This window comes from Puccinia triticina, chromosome 11A (assembly GCF_026914185.1).
Source record: "Puccinia triticina chromosome 11A, complete sequence".
Classification (NCBI taxonomy): Eukaryota; Fungi; Basidiomycota; class Pucciniomycetes; order Pucciniales; family Pucciniaceae; genus Puccinia; species Puccinia triticina.
The window spans coordinates 6,329,242-6,354,052 of NC_070568.1; the positions used below are offsets into that span (position 1 = coordinate 6,329,242).

The 24,811-nt window shown below is 43.3% G+C and overlaps 1 protein-coding gene across 1 annotated transcript; it reads left to right on the forward strand.

Annotated features, from left to right (window-relative positions):
• Positions 1-11,046: 11,046 nt before the first annotated feature.
• PtA15_11A643 (uncharacterized protein) lies at positions 11,047-13,321 on the forward strand (the record flags this gene model as incomplete). The annotated part of the gene is made up of 13 exons (XM_053161573.1): positions 11,047-11,190; positions 11,277-11,373; positions 11,434-11,494; positions 11,578-11,671; positions 11,789-11,884; positions 11,953-12,027; positions 12,123-12,234; positions 12,318-12,352; positions 12,436-12,610; positions 12,703-12,795; positions 12,868-12,907; positions 13,001-13,145; positions 13,226-13,321. The coding sequence occupies 13 exons, from the start codon at positions 11,047-11,049 to the stop codon at positions 13,319-13,321; spliced, it is 1,263 nt and encodes a 420-aa protein (XP_053025506.1).
• Positions 13,322-24,811: the final 11,490 nt, after the last annotated feature.

Here is a 24,811-nt window from a genome sequence, read left to right on the forward strand (position 1 = left end):
CCGTGAAAAAGTTATATTCCTGGTCACTCCTGCTGTTCTTGAAACTTGTATTTCCTGATGCGCTTCTTTGTCCGCTTATTTTCTATATTTTTTCCATTGCTTGTATACTTGCTCCAATGTTTTTATAAAAATATTTGTAAAATGTTGAATAAAAGGAAAATAACTATCATATCCCAGCATACCACCGGGATTTATGAGCACAGACCAACCTATTACTTAAAGCCAAAAACACAATTGTTTGGAGTATTGATTGAGGCTAGCAAGCCTGATTGAACATGAAAAAAGAAGAGTGCACATACTCATATCACATTGTATCAGAGATGACAATCACGCATGGACTTGTTGTTTCGTGATCCACTCCGAGCCTGGGGAAATCACCTTTTTTGAAGTTTTTGAGAAATAAAATCAGCACAAAGATGAGGAGGAGATGGTCCCAAATTGTATCAGAAGAAAGAAACAATGTAGGCCTGTCCACTACAAGAAAAACTCTAGAAACTGCTTGCAGTCAACACTGGGTTGCTACGCTACGCTACGCTATTTCAGCATTACGCGTTAGCGTAGCGGCAAAAAGCGCCCATCTATTTTGCATAGCGTTAGCGCGCTGTTAGCGCCGCTACGCTGCGCTAATTTTCAGCGGAGCTAACAGCGCGCCAATTCTTTGTTAGCGTTAGCGCGCCGCTACAGTCGCTACGCTACGCTGCGCTGCGCTACAGCGCTTTTAGCGGAAAAAAAGCCCTTTTTTCCCGCTAAAGGCGCTGTAGCGCAGCGCAGCGCGCGCTCTTTTGCGCCCTGCATGCGTAGCGTTAGCGCAATTGCGCGCATCTGCGCTAACGCTACGCTATCAGCTAAAATAGCTGCGCACCGCGTGCGCGTAGCGTTAGCGCATATGCGTGCAATCGCGCTAACGCTACGCTAAAAAATAGCGCATTCGCGCTGCGCTACGCTACGCTAACCGCTATGGTTAGCGTAGCGACCCAGTGTTGTTGCAGTTGAGATGCAGCAAGCTTCAATCAAGCTTCAGCTCAAGCTGGAGTCAAGCACCCAAATTCCGTGCTGGTGCACCTTGAGTGTGTACCTTGTTCAGCATCTCAATCTTGAACATGCTGGAGTGCTCAATGCTCATGCAGTAGGCTGAGGCAAATGAGCATCACCCGGAGCACCCTTTCATTTTCTTTTATTAAACAATCCATGTACCATTGAATCCAGCCATAATAAAATAAAAAGGGTATGTACACATGAAAGGGATATGTACAGATAAAGAAATATGTACACATGAAAGGGGAATGTGAGGAGGTGTATTAACACATAAAAGGGATATGTGCACATGATGAAAGGGGTATGTATGCATGAAAGGGGTATTTATGCATGAAAGGTGTTTGTGCAGTAAGGGATATTTGCACATGAAAGGGATATGTAAACATCAGAGGGGTATGTAAACCTGAATGGTAAAAGGGGTACTAAAAGGGACCTAAAAAACTCAAAGGGGACATGTAAACATGAAAGGGTCATGAACAAATGATGAATGGGGTATGTACACATTGTGAAAGGGATACATGCACATGAAAGGGATATACACACATGAAAGGTGTATGTGCACATAAAGGGCTATGTACACCTTATGAACGCGGTGAATGCATACAAAAGGGATATATGCACATGAAAGGGGTATGTGCACATGAAAGGGGTATGTGCACATGAAAGGGGTATGTGCACATGAAAGGGGTATGTGCACATGAAAGGGGAATTTGCACAGGTATCAACTGATGTACTTAGTTTTTTGTACCTTAGACTCACTCTTGCATAAATTAGACAATGTGCATGGAATCACCCAGTGCTTGATTCTTGCATGAGGCACAGCTTGCCTTGAGCTCTTGCATCTCAACTGCAAGCAGTTTCTAGAGTTTTTCTTGCAGTGGTCATGCATTGAATTTTTGAATTGCTAGCTAATCATCTAGGTTGAGTTCTGGGCACTCAAAGTTGAGTACCACCAAAACTTAGAATATTGTCACGCATGAATTCCTGATAGGGTTTAATTCCCTCCGGCAAAGCCTCAGGCAGGGGAGGGACTTAGTTAATCTTGACAAATATGTACTTGTTGGATTTGAGCAATCACTTCCCCAAGGTGTTACCACTGCAGGGAGGTGGAGGGCACCTTGTTTGTTTCTGTCGGAGTGGCAGGGGTTGTGTCATGTTGAAGGGAGGTCCTCATGCTCTTGAAGACCGCAACGGCTTGATTACATCCAGATTGCCTTTGCCAACAGCCCCTTGTGGGGGGGGGGGACCCGCTTGGCACGCAAGCTCTCCTGATTTCTAGAAGAACTGGGCACCTTCTACACAAATTAATAAACTCTTATACAGAAATACAATTCAACCTTTTGTGGGATAGAGCATGGCCCCTCCTCTAGACACAACACTTCTTCTAATGGGTAAGGGCAAAACCACCTCCCGTGTCTATTCTTGCGATATCTCCCCAATCCAGCCTTTTCATTTATTTCCTTGTGGTCATCCTTCTGCTCTCTGTGTTCCAATTGCTCTCAATTTTCTCAAATCTTTCTTTCTTCTTTCTCATTCCTCTTCTCTACATCTTCTTCTCTATTTCTCCTTATGCCATCCAGATTGCCAACATCCTCATGACATGTTGTACTGCTGATAGGACAGAAAATCCACAAAACAAGATACATACAGTTGTAATTACTCCGCTCTTAGTTGTACAGTGTGATATGTGAAATCAAAAACACTATATATAAAAAAAAGAGGCACTCCAGGTGGAAAGTGTCTCTGAAGCCATGATGGGTGATTATGTATGTTACACTATGTATTGGAGCATTCAAAAGTGTAACATTTTTTTTTACCACAGCCAGCCATTACTGTGCTCAGTAGCAGCATTAAGCCCTGCGTGCTTTAAGTTTACACCACTGACGCCTGCCAGAAAAGATATCCGTGGCAAAATTGGAAGCTGCACTATGTGACTGAGAAATCAACTTTCTTTGGCTGTGTCACAATGGATGTGGTCCACCCTAAGGAGCAAAGTACTTGATTATTCCACAGGACAACTTTTGCCATTGGGTAGAATCTAAGCTTCTCAACAACCTTACACCAGGCAAGATTTTGACGCACTCTCCAAAGAGTGCCATACTGTACCCTTTTTTTGTAACTGTGCTGGATGCCTTTGATGCAAGTAGTGTAAGAAGTAACACAAATGATCTGAAAGTGACCCTGGATTCATGCATAAATCATCCAGAAGTCATGCAGAAGTCAACTAGAACGCAACCAGAACACAGTTGAAACCACTAAGACACAATGGCCACAATCAAATCATAATTCAATTTCTGTTTGTTGATTGCCAATTTCACCTTTGTGTATGTGCACTGGAGGGGCCTTTCACCTCCATTACAAGTACAAAATGGTCAGAAAGCCATTAAATCCCCCTTGAGTCACATTTAAATTGTGTGAAACCCTTGCACATAGAGAAATTGATCAACAGAAATTCTCCATAAGTGATTAATAATTGGGCATTGAGTAAGTATCATTTCATTTCAGGTTGTAATTAAGTTATCCTTAGGAAATGAAATAGTTCTATACAGCATTGCACAAGGTCCTGTGAAAATTCTGCATCACTTCTGACACACTTCCCATTGACTTCTGAAGAATTCATCAATCATTTCCTAATCCACATCTGACTCACATCCAAACCTGAAAAACATGAAGTTAGTCCCTGAAAGTCTCTGGAGAGTACATCAAATTCTCCCCTGGTGTTACGTCAGAGGCAGTGGACACCTTCTTGCAGGAGAATTGGACCATGCAGTACAGCTTACTGAAGTCTTACTTGATGGATGGTGGATCCAAGTTTGGCAGAGATGTTGCAAGTGCTTCTGGGGCAGCATTGTATTTTACCCCTGGCTGGTATTGCATTCTACCCCCTGTCACCCTGAAGGTCAGGGTATGGTCAAGCGGGGGCATGGGTGTTTGAAATCAATTTTATTGAAGATGGTGGGAAAACAAGTACTGATAGAGACTTGACAAAGTGTTGAGGAAATGTTCCAAGCACAGTGAGTCAAATAAGGTGTTCAAAGTTGAAATCATAAAATTTTCATTACATAAAATCATAAAATCATAAAACTTTCAAGGGATGATTTTATATGTACCATTTTAGAAATGTTGCTCTAATTTGAGTGTTTGGGTGTACATATTTTTTTCACCTCAGAATTTTATGATTTTATGGTGTTATGATTTTATGCAAGTCAACTTTGAACACCCTAAAAGCATAATGATCATTCAGTAAGGAAGGAGAATCAGAAGGAACAACTAATATATATACATGTACAGTATTGGCTCAGTTGTGGGTGTGTAGATTAGAAGCATACAACACTAGATAGATTCCCATACACTATCTCAACAGTCTTGGCGTGTATTTGGATTCCATGAATTCAACAGTGATTGCCTTCCAATCTATTCAGCTAGAGTGCAGTGAGGAGACATGTGGCATTACATGCCAGAAAATGATAGAATCTTGCGGCAACTTTGTCCATTATTGAGAGGCAAAGCACATGGACTGGCTCTGTGATCCGCTAAAGGAAGGCAGCATGGTTTTGGCATACAATAAATCTCTCAATATGCAGTGGAGTCAGTTTTTTGGTCACAAGTCAAACAGGTCCTACCACAATCACATCATCAAGCAGGTGGATGGTAGATATTATGTGTTGGCAGAGCTTTATGGCTTCAAGCTGAAGCAGCACTTTGCAGTGGAACAGGTCAAGAGGCATCATTCCTGCGGAGGCATATGAGACCAAAAGTAAATCCTCCCAATGTATACATCTCTGGTGTTGTATTTATTCCTGTATTTCTATACAGAGAAATATAAAAATTTCTTTTTCCTCTTTATGAATGAGAGATATTGTAAAATTATCCCCAGAAATGGACTTGATAACTTGCAGTCACCCACTGGAATGACCCCTCTATCTCCACCGGTTTAGGAGTTACACAGATTTCAACCTGTCACAGGGAATGTTTCTCTTACTTATTGTTCTTCAATCTGACTTTGCATTACATATGCATAATGAATATGCATAATTTTTTTGTATTTATAATGCCCTGCGGGGTCGTGCCCTTTCTGTTGAGGGTAGCACCCTGTTTGTTCCCTATGAGGCTGTTCTCCTGTCAAACAGTATGTTGTACTTAGGGATGTACCCCATTAGTTATTTAGCCCACCAAGCCTGTTCCCCTGGAGCTAAAATCCCTCACCCCTGGGTATAAAATGAGGCCTCTCTCTAGCCATTTGTTCAGTATGATGGCAATTGCCCCCACATCACACCACATCACACCACATCACACTGAATTATCAGGGTGTAAATGGGTCGGGCCAACCCAAAACCTACCCGAGACCCATTGGGTTTTGGGTTGGGTTTGGGCACATTCTCAAAGAAAATGACATGACCCAAACCCGCTCTGACCCAACTTGTAAAATTGTTGGGTCGGGTTTGGGCAGCCTATTTCCTAATTGGGTCAGCCTGCGACCCAAATATGACACCTCCAACAGTCAAGTTGGGGGCTTTTGGCGCCTAAGCGGTTGGATCGACCCAAGACCCAAACCGACCCGACCCAAAATAGTATGAAATCGGGTTGGGTTTGGGCAGCGTATTTTAAAATCTGCCCTGACCCAACCCAAACCGCGCTAAAAGTTGGGTCAGGTTTGGGCGCTGCTTTTTGACCCAAACCCAACCCATTTACACCCTGACTGAATTATATACTACCTACAATTTCATATTATTACCCTTACAAGTGCAATAAAAAGTCTAACACATTTTTCTTGTCATCAACATAACAAGTGCCTAGTGCCAGTACCCTGTCCTTGGTACCAATCCTGGTTGAAGCATAGTGCTCCCACACCCTTCACGCCTTGCCTGAGCCAACATGGATTCCATCCCCACTCTTGTCATTGATAACAATACCTCACCCAACCTCAGTTCAATCCCCAATCTTCACATCTTCTTGTGAATAGTCAAACTAAAGTGTATTTCTAGTAAGCAACATGATACAAAGAAATACACGAGAAAAAATAAAAAATAAAAAATACCTAAAGGCAAAGACAACAATAGAAAGGGACACGAGCGAGGATACACGAGAGGACAAGGACAAAAAGGAGAAGAACCAAGAAAGACAATGTTAGCCTGAGTTATTTGAACGATGGCAAAAAGACTTGTCAATGATGAACATACTGAAGTGAGAAGTCACGGTTGATTGTCGTTGATGGATCGGCGGAGAGTTGATAGGAAGGGAAGTGACAGCGCTAGATTATCGGCGGAGTATCGAAAGGAAGGGAATAGCGAGAAAGAATCGAGAGGATGTTTTCGAAGCGGTAGAGATACGCAAGGATGATCTCAAAGATAGAAGTTTGACAAAGAATGAAGTCAATCGTGGAGGAACAGCAGCGCGAGAGATGATAAGATAAAAGGCGCCGAAAGCAGACAAGTAGATAGAGTTTGTCTGAGAGTTCCCCGAGGGAAGATCAGTCGAGTGAGGAAAGTGAGGAGCTTATAAGGTGGATAGCAAAGGTTCGAGCGGGGATTTTGCAGAGGGAATCTTGAGGGTCAAGCGCGAGTGATGACGACATTTGAGATCGATCGAGTTGATGATGTCATTAGAAAACAAACTAGGTGTCACGGGACATGTTCTTCTAGAGGGATATCACTCAGATATCAACACTTCTTTGCCAACACTCATTAATAATCTATACATCACACATATTGATCAAACAACTTCATCCTGAACCAACAAATCCTATCACATGATTGTATTTTATTGTATTGTATTTTATTGTATTGTATTGTATTGTATTGTATTGTATTGTATTGTATTGTATTGTATTGTATTGTATTGTATTGTATTGTATTGTATTGTATTGTATTGTATTGTATTGTATTGTATTGTATTGTATTGTATTGTATTGTATTGTATTGTATTGTATTGTATTGTATTGTATTGTATTGTATTGTATTGTATTGTATTGTATTGTATTGTATTGTATTGTATTGTATTGTATTGTATTGACCAAGCCAATCCAAAAGATATCACATGGGGGGATAATAAATTGACTCCCACAAATTAAAAAATTGACTCCCAAACGCAATTTACATTGTGCGGACTGCTTCAGGACGTCTTTCCCGGGTCCTCAAGACCGCATTTTGACCCGGGGGCGTTTTGGGAGTCGGAATTGTAATTCCGTGATCCCAAACGGGAGTCGGGATTTTAATTTTACAAAAAACCCCAGAAAATAGAGAAATATTTATATCTCCTCACTGGAACACCCAAACGCTCCCAAAATTTTAAAGCAATCTAGATACACTGTCTAGAAAATATGTTGAGATTTACAGCAGTAGAAACCATCAAGAAGGCCTTGTGGAACAGGGGGGTTAATTTGGCGGATTTCCTACTAAGGCAACCCCCCAAAACCTTATCTATGGTGCTCCAAATGGTCCCAATTTTTTTCTGCCACAAGAATACACTCTTTAAAACATATTCTGCGCTTCACAGCATTAGAAAACCTCAGGGACACCTTGTGTAGCCGGGGGGTGATTTGGCGGATTTTAGCCGCGAGCTGCGCTGTGCTAAAGCGCTTTTTGCGGGGTTAGTGCAATTGCGCGTATCTACGCTAACGCTACGCTAAAAGCTAAAATATCTTTGCACCCTGTGCACATAGCGTTAGCGCAGATGCGCGCAATCGCGCTAACGCTACGCTAAAATATAGCGCATTTGCGCAGCGCGCGCTCCTTTGTGGTGTTAGTGCAATTGCGCATATCTGCGCTAACGCTATGCTAAAAACTAAAATAGATTTGCACCCTGTGCGCGTAGCGTTAGCGCAGATGCGCGCAGTTGCGCTAACACTACGCTAAAAATAGCACATTTGCGCAGCGCTACGCTACACTGACAGCTATGGTTAGCATAGCTGACCCACGGTTGATAGAAGGTGTTCCTGATGTGTACTACCTCCTTGGAGCTCAATATATTTTCTAGAGAGTGTATTATTCTGACAGAAAAAAATTGGGGCCGTTTGGAGGATCATAGATAAGGTTTCAGGGGTTTGCCTTAGTAGGAAATCCACCAAATTAACCCCCTGTTCCACAAGGCCTTCCTGATGTTTTCTACTGCTGTAAATCTCAACATATTTTCTAGACAGGGTATCCAAATTGCTGTAAAGTTTTGGGAGCGTTTGGGTGCTCCAGTGAGGAGATATAAATATTTCTCTATTTTCTGGGATTTTTTGTAAAATTAAAATCCCAACTCCCGTTTGGGATTGCAGAATTACAATTCCGACTCCCAAAACGCCCCCGGGAAAGAATGCGGTCTCGAGGACCTGTGAATCACGTCCCCAGGCGGTCCGCGCGACGTAAATTGCGTTTGGAACTTTGGGAGTTGATTTTTTAATTTGTGGGAGTCAATTTCTCAACCCCCTATCACATATGAGGGGAGCAATACAAAATGCAAAAATACAGCCTATTGTATTGGATGAGCAATAAAATACAAATACAATATGATGCAATACAGGGGAATACAAATACATGTATTGGATTTGTTGCACCTCTGGTTGCAGAGTGTTGTGTAGTTGTTTTTTGGTTGTGTCCATGCATGTGAGCCTGTATCTCTTACATGACAAACAGACACAAGATATGGGGAGCAATAACATTGTATTTTCAGGACAAAAGAAATACAAATATAAGGGTTAATGATTATAAGAGTTGAAGATATTTATTTATAAGCTTTTGAGCTTGAATTTCTAGTGCTTTCAACAAAAGTTGAGCATAATAAGTTAGGATAAAATACTAGCCTCCTACTCAAAAAAAAAAAACTGAGGAATGTCTGATTGAGCGTAAAATGTAATCAGCCCAAGGTTTTGGGCTAAAGGAAACAAGCCAAGGTTTTTCAAATGGGAACCAGCTATGTGTTTTTTTGGTTATCCCACAAAACACGGTAAAATATAAGTTTAATCAAGTTTTTGTTCATTGCATATGTGTTATCAGTGCCATGTGCATATATAATGAGGTGATCAATGAAGAGAGAAATTAGGAAGAGGGGTAGTCAAGAAGAAGTCATCATTATGAATAGAAAAGAGAGAGAAATTACATTCTGGGTTGTCCAGAAGGTCAACTTGCAATTACTATGCACTAGAAGCGGGGTAACTGGGAGTAAGGCCTTCATGGATTGCAGCAGATGGAAGCGCTGGGTGCAACATTGAATATGGTGTTCTGGTCTAATTTTTGAACTGGGGGAAAGTCCTCTTGACTCTGAGTCAGGAGAGGCAGGTATAAGTGAAATTTGCAGAGCCTGGCTACTTCTTTCTGTGACATATTTGAATTAAAATATAGATTAATGCCTTTGAAGAGTGCAATGGAATTTTTACATGTATTGAGTACTCTGTACAATATAATTCAAAAAGTTTAAATGTGCATTTTAATTACATGAACTCTTGTACTTTTTTAACAGTAGTGTGAGTGCACAGAGCTTGTTCTGGTGCTCTGAAGCATATGGAAACATGTGTACACACATGTAAAAATAACAGATAATTGATAATTACATATACAAAATATTTATTATTAATGTTTTAAAGATAAACAGCAGCCTTTTGGACATACAGGCATATCTCTAAGGCTGAAAATGCATTTTTTTCTTATTAGTGGATGTGCATTGGGCATGAAGGCTATTTTCATACTGCTCCTCAGACCTTGGCTCAAGCTCCACCTGAGCTTGGACAAGGCCCCCCATGAAAATACATCTGAATTGATCCAAGGGGAATAAAATAAATTTATGAGAACTATTGATCCTGATCCTAATGCACTGCCATATTATGAGTTTTTGTGTGAAGCCCCCACGTTCAACAGGGTTTTGTAAAAAGGGTCACAGTATCACTTGACTGCCTGTGCGGACAAAATTACATTTCCAATGCTTCTCCTCCCCTAGTCCAGCAGAAACTTGCTCTCTCCCAGCAAGGTGAGTTCTTTCTATGTTTCTTTCTTCTGTTTTTCTTCTCCCAGACCAGTGTTATCTTCCAGTTGTACTCACAGGAGACTTTCTCTCTCCCAAATAGACCTGAAATACAAGAGAATGCTATTGGAAGTTGAACCAGAACATTCTAGCTTTGGCTCTGCCCCCTGCACCCTAGCTTTGGCTCTGTCCCCTGCACCCCCTTTCTCCCTCTTCTCCAGTGAGGGTCCACAAGGCCCTTAAATTTTGAGCTTTATTTGATCCCTTTCTACTTCTCCAACTATCTGCTTCCACAATATTCTGAGTTTGAACCTTGTGCTTCCCTCTCAAACTCTCTGACACCCTTGGGCCAACCTTATTCCCTTGATTCTCATTCATCCACCTCCACCAAGGGTATCTATCCCCCCTTTCCTCTAACAAATCCATCCCAACCACATTTTATCCTTTTCTTTGATCCATTTTCCACTTAAGATATATAGACCGCCACAAGCGGCTGGATTGGGGCCCGGGGGAGACCAGGGTACTGTCCATTTGCACACAAACAGAAAAGGTGTACACAACCTGCCCCTGTTGTGCCTGTGAACAGTATATCCCAACTGGGCTTCAATTGCCAGGGTTTTCCAGGGCCCCTGTCCAAGTATGTATGGTTGTGGGGCAGGTATCAGGAGCAGCCCTGGCAAGAATGGCTGCTGATCATCCAATTTTTGTTGAAAATGCTTAATAAAAATTGGACAAGATAGCTGAGATGAAGGGCTACAACATGGTCACCTGGTACTTGCAGTAATAGCTTATAGCTAGTTGTAAAATAGGTGTAAATACAAAATTCCTGCTTTTTTTTTCACCAACCTAGCTTAGCAAAGCCTTGAGCGGAGGATCCGCGGGGGACCCCGAACTTAACACAAGTCCCTGACCCTCTCACGCCCCCGAGCACCCTCCCGCTTGAGTTAAGTTCGGGGGGGACCCGGCGCGGAGTAGAGGCTCATGTGTGAGACTGACTGCCATACCACCGGCAACTCGTTGAATACATACCCCAAAAGTACCAAGGCCCCGATCGAGCGAGAATAGCACAGTATGCCGACATTGAAGCCGTCGAAGTATGCTGAAGAGCACGTCGCACCAGCTGTGCTCGGGAAGTTCGGCGAGGCCCTGGCCGAGTGCTTCTCGATGAGCGATAGCCATGGCAAATATCTCTACCAAAGCTCATCTGCCTCCCTCGTGCGTGTCATCTTCTTAGTTTATGAGACTCGCATCCTGCTTGTACTGAAAAGCTGACCTTTTTGTGGCCTGTTATCACTACATAGTCTTCCGCTGAAAATCAAATCAGGCGCAAGTTGAACAGCCATCAACCTTGGGACAGCCTAACCGTAGCTCATCTCCGAGTCATCCACGCCGTCCATTGTCAGTCCTAGTTCTTTGCAAGTTCTGATCCCCAGATTTGAACTTGACTGTTTCTGTTAGCCGCCGACTTGAGCTCGCCTAACTTCTTGGCAATATTCGACGCTCAAAAAAGCTTGGTCAGGTAAACCCTACTCTGTCCAAAACAACATATCAAAACGTGACGCTCATTTCTTATCATCCCTTTCCAAAAAAACAAACAAACAGTGCCTATAACGATTGGTTTAGATCTGATAATACCGCTTGGAGTCTTCCGGTGCTTTATGTCATCTACCGCGACTTACGGGCGTTTGCCACACGGGTTTGAGTTAATCCACTTTTTTTTTTCTCTCTCTCAACTGCATATACATACCACCAAACAATCGTAAGAGAATTGGAGAATCTAACACGTTTGTCTTGTGTTTCTTCCCGCCCCCAGGCAGACGAGACTCTGCTCCTCAAGGGAGAAAAGGCCGTCAAATTAGCTGAGGCGGCAAGACTGATCCAAGTTGGATTCGGATTATGCTGTAGTGATGTAAGTATTAGCCTTGCTCGTAACTGTCCCCGCACTTTGACGCTGAGATGACCACGCCGATCATCCAGAGAACTTCAACCGGTGACACCAAAAAATTGGGCGTTTTGTACATGGCTAGTTTGCTGTTCAAGATCTACTTCAAAGTCAGTAATTTTACATATGTATCTTCATATCATCCCGCTCTGAGGTTGATTTTTACTTTTTTTGTTTCTTCCACGACTGGGGGAATTTGGAACAGTTGAAATCTACGGCGCTTTGTAAAAACGTCATTCGGGGTGTAGATAATGCTGGCTTGCTAGATGGCTTCCAGGTACCAGTTGCTCATCGGGTGACATATCGTTATTACATGGGTTTGTAGATTCTTTGAGGAAGAGAATAGAAGTCGAATGATTGCTCATTTGTCTCTGTTTCTGGGTTTCTTTCATCTTGCCAGGAGTGCTATCATTCCTTCAAGAGGATTACGAAAAGGTTGGAGTCCCTTTGCTCAGGAGTTCAATGTTTAACTACAGTTTTCGAGTTCACGCGGTTCTTAATGCCCCGATCTTATCCAGGCAGAAGATCATCTCTCTTTTGCCTTCAACAATTGCCATAGGAACAAGCGTCGGAATCGAGACCTGATCATGAACTACCTGGTCCCGCTCCGATTGCTGAAGGGCAAACGGCCAATCCCTGCACTCTTGAACCAATTCACCCAACTCTCTGACCTCTACCAAACTTTTATCGCCGGTGCGTCTCTTTCTTTGCAAGTTACCATCCATTCAAAAAAAGCAAAGAAAAAATGCTGCTCACTGATCTCGTTTGGGTGGTTGTTTTTATAGCTGTTAGATTGGGAAATGTGGAATTGTTCGATAGCCACTTGATCCAAGTCGAAAAACAGCTGATGAAGAGGGGTACTTACCTCATAGTTGAACGTGTGTCTTTTTTGATGACCATAATTTTTCTTCGGGATCCGGCCCCTGTTAATTATTTTGTTTCGTACGCAGGATGTCGAGATGTTTGTCTTTGTAACTTTGTTAAGCTGATGTCAGTGAGATTACAGACGAGTCGTCCAAACAGAATCAGCCAACCAGGTTTATGTAGTTGATTGATCAATTCGTGGTTACTTTTGTTTTGTAGACATCGATTGAAATCACGAGCTCACCAGATCCCATTGGAGTCATTCCGGAAGATAGCCTATGAGGTAGAAGACGAGCATGAGGAAGAAGATGTAGATAGTAAACTGGAAGAGGTCGAATGCCTCTTGGCGAATCTGATTGCTCAGGTAAAACAGAAAATCACATGCCTCCAATGTACGAGAGAAGTGTGCGCATTAACTTGTCGGGGTTTTCACATTTTTTTCAGGACCGAGTTCGTGGGTATATTCACCATCAAGCCAAGATGTTGGTCCTATCCAAAGTTGATGCCTTTCCCGCCCAGACTGTGATCAGAGGGTATTAAGCATTGGTTTTCATGTGATTATTGACCCAGATCTGTGAGATCTGAGATTTGCTGAACTGTGTAGAAACTATTGATTGGTTTATTCTGGATGAAGTCGTGAAGGTGCATTTTGTGCTCTGTTGTGTGGCAGACTTGTATCCATCTGGAAGTGTATGTTCCGTGCAGGCCTGCGTTGTAACTATCAGATTGAGAATGTAATCTAGGTCCAGAGATTGCCATAGACGCCCAGAGGTCCTGAGCTTGATACATCAATGAGAGAACCAGCCCACCAGTTTTCAGGTTCAATGTAGGAAAACACCTTACTTGGCATGATGGGAATGTGTAACATAGATCACAGATACAACACCACTTTTGACTATATCTCCTGTACAACATAATATCTCCCATCTACATATAACTAAAGAAATGGCCTCTGGGGGCCAAACAAACCAGTACAAATATCTGTCATGCAAGTAACGCCGGTGTTGGCATGCAAGTAGTGCCGGCGTCAATGCTCTGCTTTTGTATTAACCACACTCTTACTCCACATGGTCATGAACAGAACCTTCAACAGGACCCCGGCAAGCCCCTACTAGACACCCTTACGTAAATTGTTTCAAAATGCTCTTTTTGGCAAAAATGATACTTCCGTAAACCTGTGAAACTTGTTTCAAATGGACACTGCTGGGATTTTTTTCTTCTGGGACATACTGACGTACCCTGTTTCAATCTGGTCTTCCCTTTGAAGGGAAAAAATGACATACTTAAATGTTTTGTGTCAATTTTTTTTTGTGCTTTAAAGTGCAAACATAGTGTGCATACATATTAGTCCCCCCTGTTCTCTCCTGCTCCCATGTTACATTAGGAAGGTCTGAAAGGCTTCTAAAAGTGATTTTTTGTTGATTTTAATCCATTTTTTGTAATACATCAGCAATGATAACCAGAACATCAATTTTGCACTTTTCTTATCCAAAACCCCCATAAATGGCTGCTGATGTTACTTATATAACTTGTTTCAATCCACTATGCCAAAATTTGCAAAATTGAACATACTGACGTAGTTGGTTTCAAACAGTTGGTTCTCTCCAAAAAATCAAAACTACAGCCGTTTCAAAATGGCAAATTCCCAGGGTATCACGTAAGGGTGTCTAGTAGGGGCTTGCCGGGGTCCTCCTTCAACCCTTCAACATATGGCCTGTCCCCAAGACTGAGTCCGTTTGAGCAGACTCAACGGATTTATTATTTCACATCCCCTGGAGCCCCAAATTTGGGGGATATTGCCTTGTACAACATAACCCAGGTACAGGGCATTTTGAACCCATGCCAATGTAGGGGTGGGGGGGTTAAACCTTACACTCACATGCAACCATCTGCATTACTGGCACCAGCTTGCTGAGAAGGATTCCTCTCAGCGGGTATGCCAGCTTGGCAAGAGGAATCCGTCTGGGTGAGTTGGTTTCCCTTACAGAAGAGAACCTGAAGCTCAGGTTTTATTGTGTAAGCTGGTGTGCCATGGCATGTGATCCACACCAAAAAAAAGTTGTGGATTGCTGTAGACTCCACACCCTTGGCAAAAAAAAGGGTGTGCAGGCCCATCACACAAAAAATAGTGGGTGTCAATACAAGAAACTAGAAACTGCTAGCAGCAACAGTGGGTAGTTACGGTACAGTTATTGGTAACATACCAATATTGTAACGGTTTTTCTCTTGTTACCGTTACCGTTAACCGTAACAGAAGTGCATTATGATATTGCACACCCAGAATGTTTGAAATTTGACATCTGTTACAATATCTGCCCGCACGGAGGGGCAGATATCAGACTACATATGATCCAGAGGGGGAAATTTTCCCCTCTTTATCTTGTTAACCGGTGGTTAACGCGTTACGCTACTAGTAATGCGAGTAACACACAAAAAAAATCAGGCCCGTTACGATACGGGCCCGGGGTTACAACTGGTTGTTACTAGTAGCGCTAACACCTGAGCGCAGTAACGGCAAGTGTTACGCTACGCAGATAATGGCGGTTATTTTAGTGTATCGTAACTACCCACTGCTGCTAGCAGTTGAGATTAGGGGTGAGCGTGGGTTGGGTTTGGGGTGGGGTGGGTCAGCTGGATGCCCATTTTTGAACAGGATGGGTCAACCCACTGGGTGGCCCATTGTGGGTTGGGTCAAGGGTTTTTGGGGATGGGTCGGCCCATGGGTACCCATTGAGACCAAGTGTGGTGGTAAATCTGGGTCGGGGACCCAAATTGGCCGCACAGGTTTGTGGATTTGCGGGCTGCGGATTCCGCAAGGCTGGCGCGGAGGATGTCTACGAGGCAGTGCGCGGGGTTATGTACACAGCGCGGCGGCGGCGGAGCTGAACTTGACTTACGCAGACTGGCTAGTATAGGCTGGGACCGGGGGAAGCCGTGGCAGCCAAATTGGGCTACATCAGCGGGCGTAGCTGGGGTGGAGGCAGCGTGTGGGATCCTGGCATTGAAGGCTAGACAGAGGCAAGAGGAGTCCAACAGTGGGAGATGATGTGCGGCAAAGTTGGCAGAAGATCCACGTGAGAGCGGAATGGACAGATGACATTGTGGTGATCAATTCTGGAACACGTGTCAAATTGTCCACGGAGCAATCAGTGCGGTGCACAGGCGGTGCAGAAACGGTGCGCAACAGAGCGGAGCGGAGCGCACAACTGAAGGCAATGGCGGGCGGAGCTCGACGGCAGAACTGGACTCAGACTAAGCAGGCCAGGGCAAACTGGATAGCGGAGGTGGTGATTGGGGGAAGCCGTGGCAGCCAGAAGGGCGGCGTGTGGGATCCTGACATCATAGGCTAGACAGGGGCGTGGAAGCTAGAGAGAGGAGTTTGACGGCGGACACAAAAGGATTTGGTGTGAGAGCGGAGCTTGGTGGATGACGTGCGTGTGTTTATAGCCCTTGGCGGATGACAGGTGTGCGTGTGTGAACGGAGTTAGCCATGGCGTGCGTGGGAGGCGGGTGGAGAATATCTTTTAGTTCTCTTCCTTTTTCTCTATAAAACCACAGTGGGGGAGGGAGGATTCTGGAGGATACTCCCCACAGACTCTCTTTTTACGGTTTTTACTTTACTTCGCGGATTGTTGTGCTTCTTTTACTTTGCGTACGTTGCGGAGTGGAGTTTTACATTGCGGACTTGCTTTATGTGTTATGGTTGTGCTTGCTTTGCGGCTGTTTTCTTGCGGATTTATCTTCTTTATGCAGCAGAGCTTTATTTTACTGTTTACTTTTGCGGAGCTAGATTATTTTACATGCTTTACTTTATTTATCCCACTCAGAGCCCTACAATGCGGCAGAGCTGTGGAGCGGAGTTTCTCCAGATCACCCGACTTTACCTGGGAATAGGGGTGTAAACGGGTTGGGTTTGGGTCGGAAAATGGTGCCCAAACCCAACCCAACGTGAAACCCTCGGGACAAAAGTGCACATACACTGCCCAAACCCGACCCAATTTTCAAGGTGTTGGGTCTGGGTTGGGTCTTGGGTCAACCCGACATTTATTGCTCAGCAGATCTTAGAAATGAGTGCCCTGTTTAAAAGCACAAGAAAAGAAAAGAACAGCTTTGTGTATTGCTTTAAAATAGACAAAAAAGAAAACATGGAACTCCTTAATCTATGAGTTCATCTGTTTCCAAAGGGTCCGGGTATAGGCCTTCGTGGCTGCGGATCCAGTCTTGCCCACATATGAGAGCCTCGAGTGTTTCTGGCTTCATCCTGGTTCGGTAGTCACTGAGCACTCTCCCGCTGGTTGAGAAGGCAGATTCCGAAGCGATTGAGGTCATTGGGACCATTAGTATGGTTTTTGCCAGCTTGGAAAGGTTTGGAAATCTTCCCTGGTGGGTGCTCCACCAGGCAAGAACTGAAATTTTTTGAGATTGAGTCGCGACCGGTGGTTCTTGAAGGTACAGATCAAGCTTGGAAGTGGTTGATACAGCTTGGGTGGAGTGGATGGCTGTGATGTATTTCTTGAAGCGCACGTCAACATTGTCGTCGTCTTGAGTCAATTTTGGTTGGTCTGATGGTGCTTGACTAGCTGAAGATTCTTCATCCACATGCGAGGTGGCTTGCTTTGACAAGAGCTTGTTAAACCAGGTAGAGAGGGTTTTTTTATAGCAGTGACACTAGTTGCTGCTTTGTCCGTACCGAGATCGTTGGCGATAAGAAATTCTATCATGGCCAGTTTGCAGCAAGGATCAAAAATGAGGTGGATTGCTGCAAAGTCCTTCATTTTCTCCCAGTATTTATCAAACTTCTCTTGCATTGGTTTTATTAGGTCGCGCAGGTCCGCTTGGCCATTGTTGACGTTCTCCGCTTGGCCATCACAATTTTTTTGCACGCGCTTTAAGTTGTGTATTGATGGTTTTCATGTATTTGTAAATGACATGTGCTGTTGGATAGTGGGTCATAGCAAGTTTGTTTGTAAGGATCTGTCCCGGTCATCAAGAGGAAACAACCCTCCCAATGACTGGGACAGAGCCCGGTCATTGGGAGGAACCATCACTCCCGATGAACAGTCTGTAGCTGTCATCGAGTGAGAGTGTTGGATAAAAAAAAAGCACAAGTACCCGCGGTACCCACAAAAAGTACCGCCGGTACCTGCCCGCAGGTGCCGTGTACGGGTACGGGTGTCTGAATATCACGAAAAACACCGCGGGTACCCGGGTCCACTTGGCGATCTCTAATTTACATCTGCCCTGGGCTGGTTCAGGAGAAAAACACACGTCAATTGGCGGCCCGCGGACGCAAGAGAGGGAAATCAGGGGAGTGTACTTACGTTCACCACAAGGCGGGCCTGCGCTTGTTCTAACGTGAGTCTAGTGTCTTCTGGGCCATAGCTCATGGCAAGGGTATCTTGTTGTGCCCGCTCCAGTGAATGTTGAACGTCAGCATACCATCACCGCCAGCCAGCAGGATGATCAGGGGAAAGAAACTCACCTGCTGTTGCTCTTGGGCTGCCCTACACGGGTCATTCATTGTTATCTTGACCTGCACTTTGGAGAGCGGGTTCTCCAACACCGCAGAGAAAAAGGGCACAAAGTTGGCGTCAGTGGTGATCATTGCGTTTAATTTGGCACTGTATGTTGAGTGCTTAATTATGATCCCCTGCCATTGTAGCAGGCCCTGGGCGTCAAGGCTCTTGAGATGCGCCCCCAGGAGAGGAATTGTTTTGTTGACTGCATCCACGGCGTCGAGTTTGAATTTGCAATGTCCGTCAGGAGCACGGCGGTGCCCCTGGGAAGCACTTGTTCCCATTCCTTTGCTGCTGCTGCGGGAGGATTTCTTGCATTGGCAGCTTGGGCAAGCTGGCCGGCCGCAGTCCGCAAGTAGACATGGTGGAGAATCTGGATGGGCATTGTGGAACTACTCAAAGGGGAGAATAGAGCTTGGAAGGGAAATGGATAGCAACACTAGTACTAATGTAAGCTATGCAAGGGTGCTGATGAGGCTGCCTTCCTGACTAATGCTGAGGGGATTAGAGTAACACTAAGAAAAAGAAAGAAAAGGTGTGGCTGATTTCTACTTGATCTTAGGAGCTAGTACTATGAGCTGACTACTGACTACTGAGGGTGAGAGTGTTGGAGCAATGGTTGAAGGGGGAAAGCAATTGGCAATGATTCAATGGCAATGGGTTGATGAGAATGGGCACTATAATTTCTGTATCTAAAATTCTCTATAAATTCTGCATAAGGTAAAAGTGAGGGGGGAAGGACAGTTCTTATATGAAGGAAGGATGAGCACAGACAATGAGAAGTTCTGGCTATGGGAATGAAGGTTGTACAAATGAGGAAAGGTTTTGGCAATGGGAATAAAAGATTGTACAAATGGGGAAAGTGATGTGAACATAGTAACTACTTGTAATGATGAGCACTACTGAAAGATGTAAGCACAGATTCAATGATGTAATGTGTACAATAGGCATAGTACATAATGAGTAATGTATGTAAAGGGTTTAGTATGTGAGAAAGTATCTGTAAAAAGAATGTGATGTAATGATTCAACTAAGTTACTAATGGAATGAGTGTTGTAACTAATGAAGACTGTAAGGTTTCTGTAAGTCTTATATCCTCTATAACTATTGAACCATTGAAGATAAAGGGGTACTATGTATGAGTGACTATAGGTGAAATGAGGCGTAGAATCTGAATATGCAACAATAATGAGACATTTGTGAAGGGTTATGGGGTAATGGGCAGTGTAATGATGAATATCTGTAGAAGAAGATAATAAAATACTACTTATGGTTTGGAATGGAGCACCACATCCTCCCCCAACTTATTGTCTGTCCCCAGGCAATGCATCAAAGAGAAGAGTGATCCAAAAAGAGTTGAAGAGTGTTGAGTCCAAGAGTCCAAAGTCCAAAGTCCAGTGTTCTTCCTCCAAAAGGTGAAATCCAAAGTCCTGAGTAGCAGTCCAAATCCAGAGTCCAGTGTCCAAAGCCAAATAGAATCCAAGTATAATCCAAGTTGAGTATATCTGAGTCCAAGGTATCCAAGTCCAATCCAAAGTCCAATAGTCCTATGTATCCAGAGTATCCATGGTCCAGTATCCAATCCAAAGAGTCCAGTATCCAAAAGAAGGTCCAATTATCAATGAGGGGTGAATGTTTAAGAAGATCTAACTCTGCTGAAGGCAATATCCTTGAGACAGACACATATTAGACTAAATTCCACTCTGAAGAATACAATAATTTTCCTGCCTAAAATGAGACCAAGGAAGAATGCAATGCAATGATGATGAATGATGGGGTTGATAATTGTAATTTCTGAAGGTTGGGAATTATTCGGAGTTGAATGACTGGATTTCTGAAGTGTCTGAATATATAATGTAAAGTCCTATGAAGAGAATTTGAAGTCCAGAGAGGTTGACAGGCTTTCCAAAGAGGTTATTGTTCCAATTGGGTGGTTTCTGAAAGTGTCCCAGCAGCTACTAGAAGTTCAACTAAGCTTTTAACAGACCTAGAAAAATCTAAAGGGATGTAGGAATTATCTGAAAGCCATATGCCAGTATTACTAGTCTGCCTAATTAATCCTTTCTGTGTATCATAAGTAACTAGATGGCACCTAGTGATGGTGTGACCCTTCTGAAAGCAATATAAACACTTATAATTCTTCTGTTTGGGAATGGTTGAAGAGATTTGATTTTCAGGAGTGGGGTCCATAGGGAAACTGACCATGATGGTGGAGAAGAATGATTTCAGAGAATTGAATGATTGATGAATGATGATGATGATGGAGAAGAATGATTGGTGTTCAGGAATGAATGAATGATAATTCCAAGAAAAGATGATTCAGGATGATGAGGAATGAATGAATGATGGATGGATGAATAATCTCCAAGGAATGAAGGATTGATGATTTGGGGGGGGGGGGGGGGGGGGGGGGGGGGGATGAATGCTTGATGGTCAATTTCCAGTACTCAGCACCCTGGATTTCTCCATTTCAACGAAAAGCTTTAATTTTTGTCAAGATGGGGAATGGAACCTGTGTCCATGCGCGCGTGCTGTCAAAAGAGGGGTCCAGTTGTCTGAGCGGGGGCTCCAAGCGGGAGGCGCGCGTGCGGAATGACGAAAGGAAAAGTAGAAACTGGTCGACCTGTATCTTCCAAACAACTTGATGAAAATTCTTGAAACCAAGTTCATTAGAAAGAGGCGATTTCATAGATTAAAATTGTATATACTATTTATTTTTAAGGGTTGAGTATCAATTGTGTAAGGCAGGTTAACGATCCAAGCGAGTTCCACGGGCGCGCGTGGTAGTAACACCCCATAATGAAAAGGCAATCTGATTTTGGATATAACTCAGCTTTCAATCGATGGAATTGTCTAATTCCTGATTCATTTGAAAAGCCGGAAGGAGAAGAGGAATTAATAATCGATTTATATTGAGAAACAATTCGGACAATGGATCGCCGTGAGCACTGAAGGAAGACTGTAAATGAGGTCGCGTAAATCCTAGCAAAACTTTGAGCGCTTATAATTCCGAAACCGCTCCATAGAATCGGCTAACACCAAGTTCAAGTGAAAGGCGAGATCGGAAAGATGAAACCTGGAAGGAGTAATCTTAATTTTGAGGTCGGCCGAATCATTATTAGAACGATCCAAAGTTTAATTAAGATTTCCGCAGTTTCCGCCGCAGGGGACTTGAAATTAAAGGAGTTCATGATGAAATAAGCGGAAGGTAACGCCGAGGGACTTTCCAAATGGACTCCGTAAGCTGGCCAATCGCCTGAAAAAGGTTTTAAATGAAATGATTGAGGTATTTACGCGCCAGAAGAGGTCGAAAGGATAGATTAAACTGGGTCAAACACCAGAGTCAATATTAAGGAAATGAAAGAATAACCGTGTCATCCGTTTCTGAAAGGTGAAGGCGTCCATAGCAACGTCATAATATAAAGAAGAAAAAAAAGCATCTATAAGACCCTAGTCAACGGCCAACGGAAAAAATCCCGTTACCGTTATACGCCTTTTGTAATGTTTTCCTCCAGCGCCACTTCCACACCCTTGTCGCCAAAAGAGACCCACAACAAATCGTTAGAATACTTGTCTAATACTTCCATAAAATCATTGCAGCTTGACGAAGAGGCCACTATTAGACCCGCTTATGAATTTCCGTTCTCTATTTGACGAGCATACTCAGCCGTAGACAACTCCCACGTGTACAACTCCGGTATGAGGGACAGCTTCAAGCCCAAAGAGTTCAATGCCTTACGCCATTATATTCAGCAAGGTCTCCTCGCCTTTGCTTGTGAGGACCTTGACGACCCGGTAGCCGCACAAAACGCACACCTTAAGTTGTATAGCCGGTTCCACGACGCTTTTGCACATGTATGTCAAGTGGATTCTGTATGTATATGACAAAAAATCAGAAGAATAAAGCTGATTATAATACTAATATTTTAATCCCTGCTTCTATTTTGATTTCTAGATGGATACTCATTCAATCATAGATGCCATGATAGAGGAAACTGAGGAAAGGAATGCCCTGGGGATGTTAAGGGTGAGGGACCTAGTGGAAGAAGAGGAAGATGGGTGGAGAGTAGAAGCAGAAATGGAGAGGATAAGGGCTGAGGGTAAGTTATATTCTATTTTTATTCTTTATTGAGGATTTTTTTTTTTTGACTAATGTTATACTTTAATTTTTGTTTTGTGTCTTTGATTTTGTTTTTAGATAAGGAGAAGGGAAAAGAGAAGGAGAAGGAGAAGGAGGAAAGTGAAATGGAAGAGGGTGATGTAATGATAAAAGAAGAAGAGGTGAGATTGATTTTATTCTAGCTGTTTTTGATTGAGAGTATATATTGATTTGTTTCTGGTTTATTTTATAGATTTGATTTTTATTTTGTTTTTATATTTGTGTAAGGAGATGAGAAAGAGATAAGAGAATAGAAAAGAAATGAATTGATTATTCTTATTTATTATTTTTACCTGGAGTGGTATTCCTTGACATGAGTTGCAGCAAACCTTCTGGCCAATTCTGTGCCATCCAATTCTTCCAAGATGTAAGATCCTCCTGGGTTTTGAGCTTTAATTCTGTAAGGACCATTCCATTTATTTTCAAAGAGCTTGCCAAATTGAGAGTCCAAGGATTTATTATACACTACTACTAATTGACCTTTCTTTAGTGGTTGCCTTGATGTCTTCTTCTTGTTCCAATAATCCACAGAGTTCTTCCTGGAGTCCATAAGCTGCTGGTGTGCTTGCTGCAAGATGGTATCCCTGTTTTCAAGCTGCTGAGTCCTGGCCAATAAAAGATCCTGAGTTGATTCTACTTTTGACCAATCCACTCCAAAGAAGGTTTCCAATTCCAAGTCAATGGATAAGATGGGGGGCTCTCCAAGAACTAGTTCATAAGGTGAGTGTCCAGTTGATCTTTTGGTGGAAATTCTGTCTGCAAATAAAACCAAAGGTAAATAATTCCTCCATTTCTTGCCTTCTTTTCCACAGAGCTTGACCAAGGTATCCTTAATTGCCTGATGTCCTCTTTCTACCATTCCATTTGCTTCAGGATAATAAGGAGTGGTGACTTTGATTTTGATTCCAGATTCCAGAAGGGATTTTTGAAATTGCTGTCCAAATTCAGAGCCTCCATCCACTGTAACTGACCAAGGAGCTCCATATCTGTAGATCCAATTGTCCAAGAACCACTGAGAGATTTTCTTTGCCTGAATCTTTTCTAGTCCAACTGCTTCTACCCATCCAGAAAGGTCATCTCTTGCAATTACCAGGTACTTCCATTTGCCAGCTTTGATGTGAACTGTATCCAAACTGACTCTTCCAAAGATGGTTGCTGCTCCTGTAGGTTTCTTGGGTTCCATTTTCAATTTTGAACTCCTCTTCTGGCAAGCTTCACAAGACTGGACCCACTTGGTAACACCTCTCTTGAGACCTGGTCACCAAAATCTGAGTTTAGTTCTTCTGTAGGTTTCAGCAATACCTCTGTGACCTAAGGATTCATGAAGGGAATTAAGGATGGAATTCTGAGCTGAAGGAGAGGTGACTACTATCTGGGAGAATGGTTTGTTGATCCTGTGCAAGACTTCATTGGAAAGGAAGAAGTTGGCTGATTTGTGCAAAATTTGCTTGAATTCCAGGCTGCTGCATCCTGGAGGTTTATTCATGGTTGAAAGGTATTCCTGGAGGTGCTTCCAAATTCCTTGCTGAAAGTTACTTACCCTCCCCCAACTGAGCTGATGTCCCCAGAAGCAGGCCAACAGAAGAGTGTTTAGTTCCAAATCCAGGGTGAGGCTTGATCCAGGTTTCATCTTCATCAAAGCTAGGGCAATCATCTTCATCAGAATCAGGAGGTCTTCTGGAGAGTCCATCAGGTAAGGTGAAAGTTTTTCCAGGAGTGTGAACAAGGTCATAGGAGAATAACTGAATAAATCCAATCCATCTGTTCATAGGGGCATTGGGAAGTGAAGGGTTGTTAATCATTCCAATAAGGCACTGGGCATCCACTCTGAGTTGAAAATGTTGGCTCCAAAGTTTGGATTGAAGTTTCTTGAGGATCTTGGCAACACCACAAAGTTCTAATTTGGATTGTGAGTACTTTGATTCCCTGGGTGAAAAGACTACTGACTCATATAACACAGGCCTATCCAGTCCATCAGAATCCTGTTGAGTAAGTACAGCACCTGCAGCAATAACACTGGAGTCTACTGAAAGTTTGATTAAGCCAGCATCAGGTCCATAGTCCAATTTCTTCAGGGTGATGTCAGTTCCCACAATCCTCTTGAGGTCTTCAAAGGCATCCTGGCAGTCTTCAGTCCAATCCCAAGAGGAGTCCTTCCTGTTGAGCTTTCTGAGAGGGGCAGTGATGGTTGAGTAATTCTTAATAAACATTCTGACATATACACAGATACCTAAGAATCCTCTGACGTCTGAAGGAGTGGTGGGAGTTGGCCAGGTTTCAATCTTGTTGAGCTTCTTGGTGGATATTCTTCTTCCTTCTTTACAAACCACATGGCCAACCAGATCCAAAGCAGGT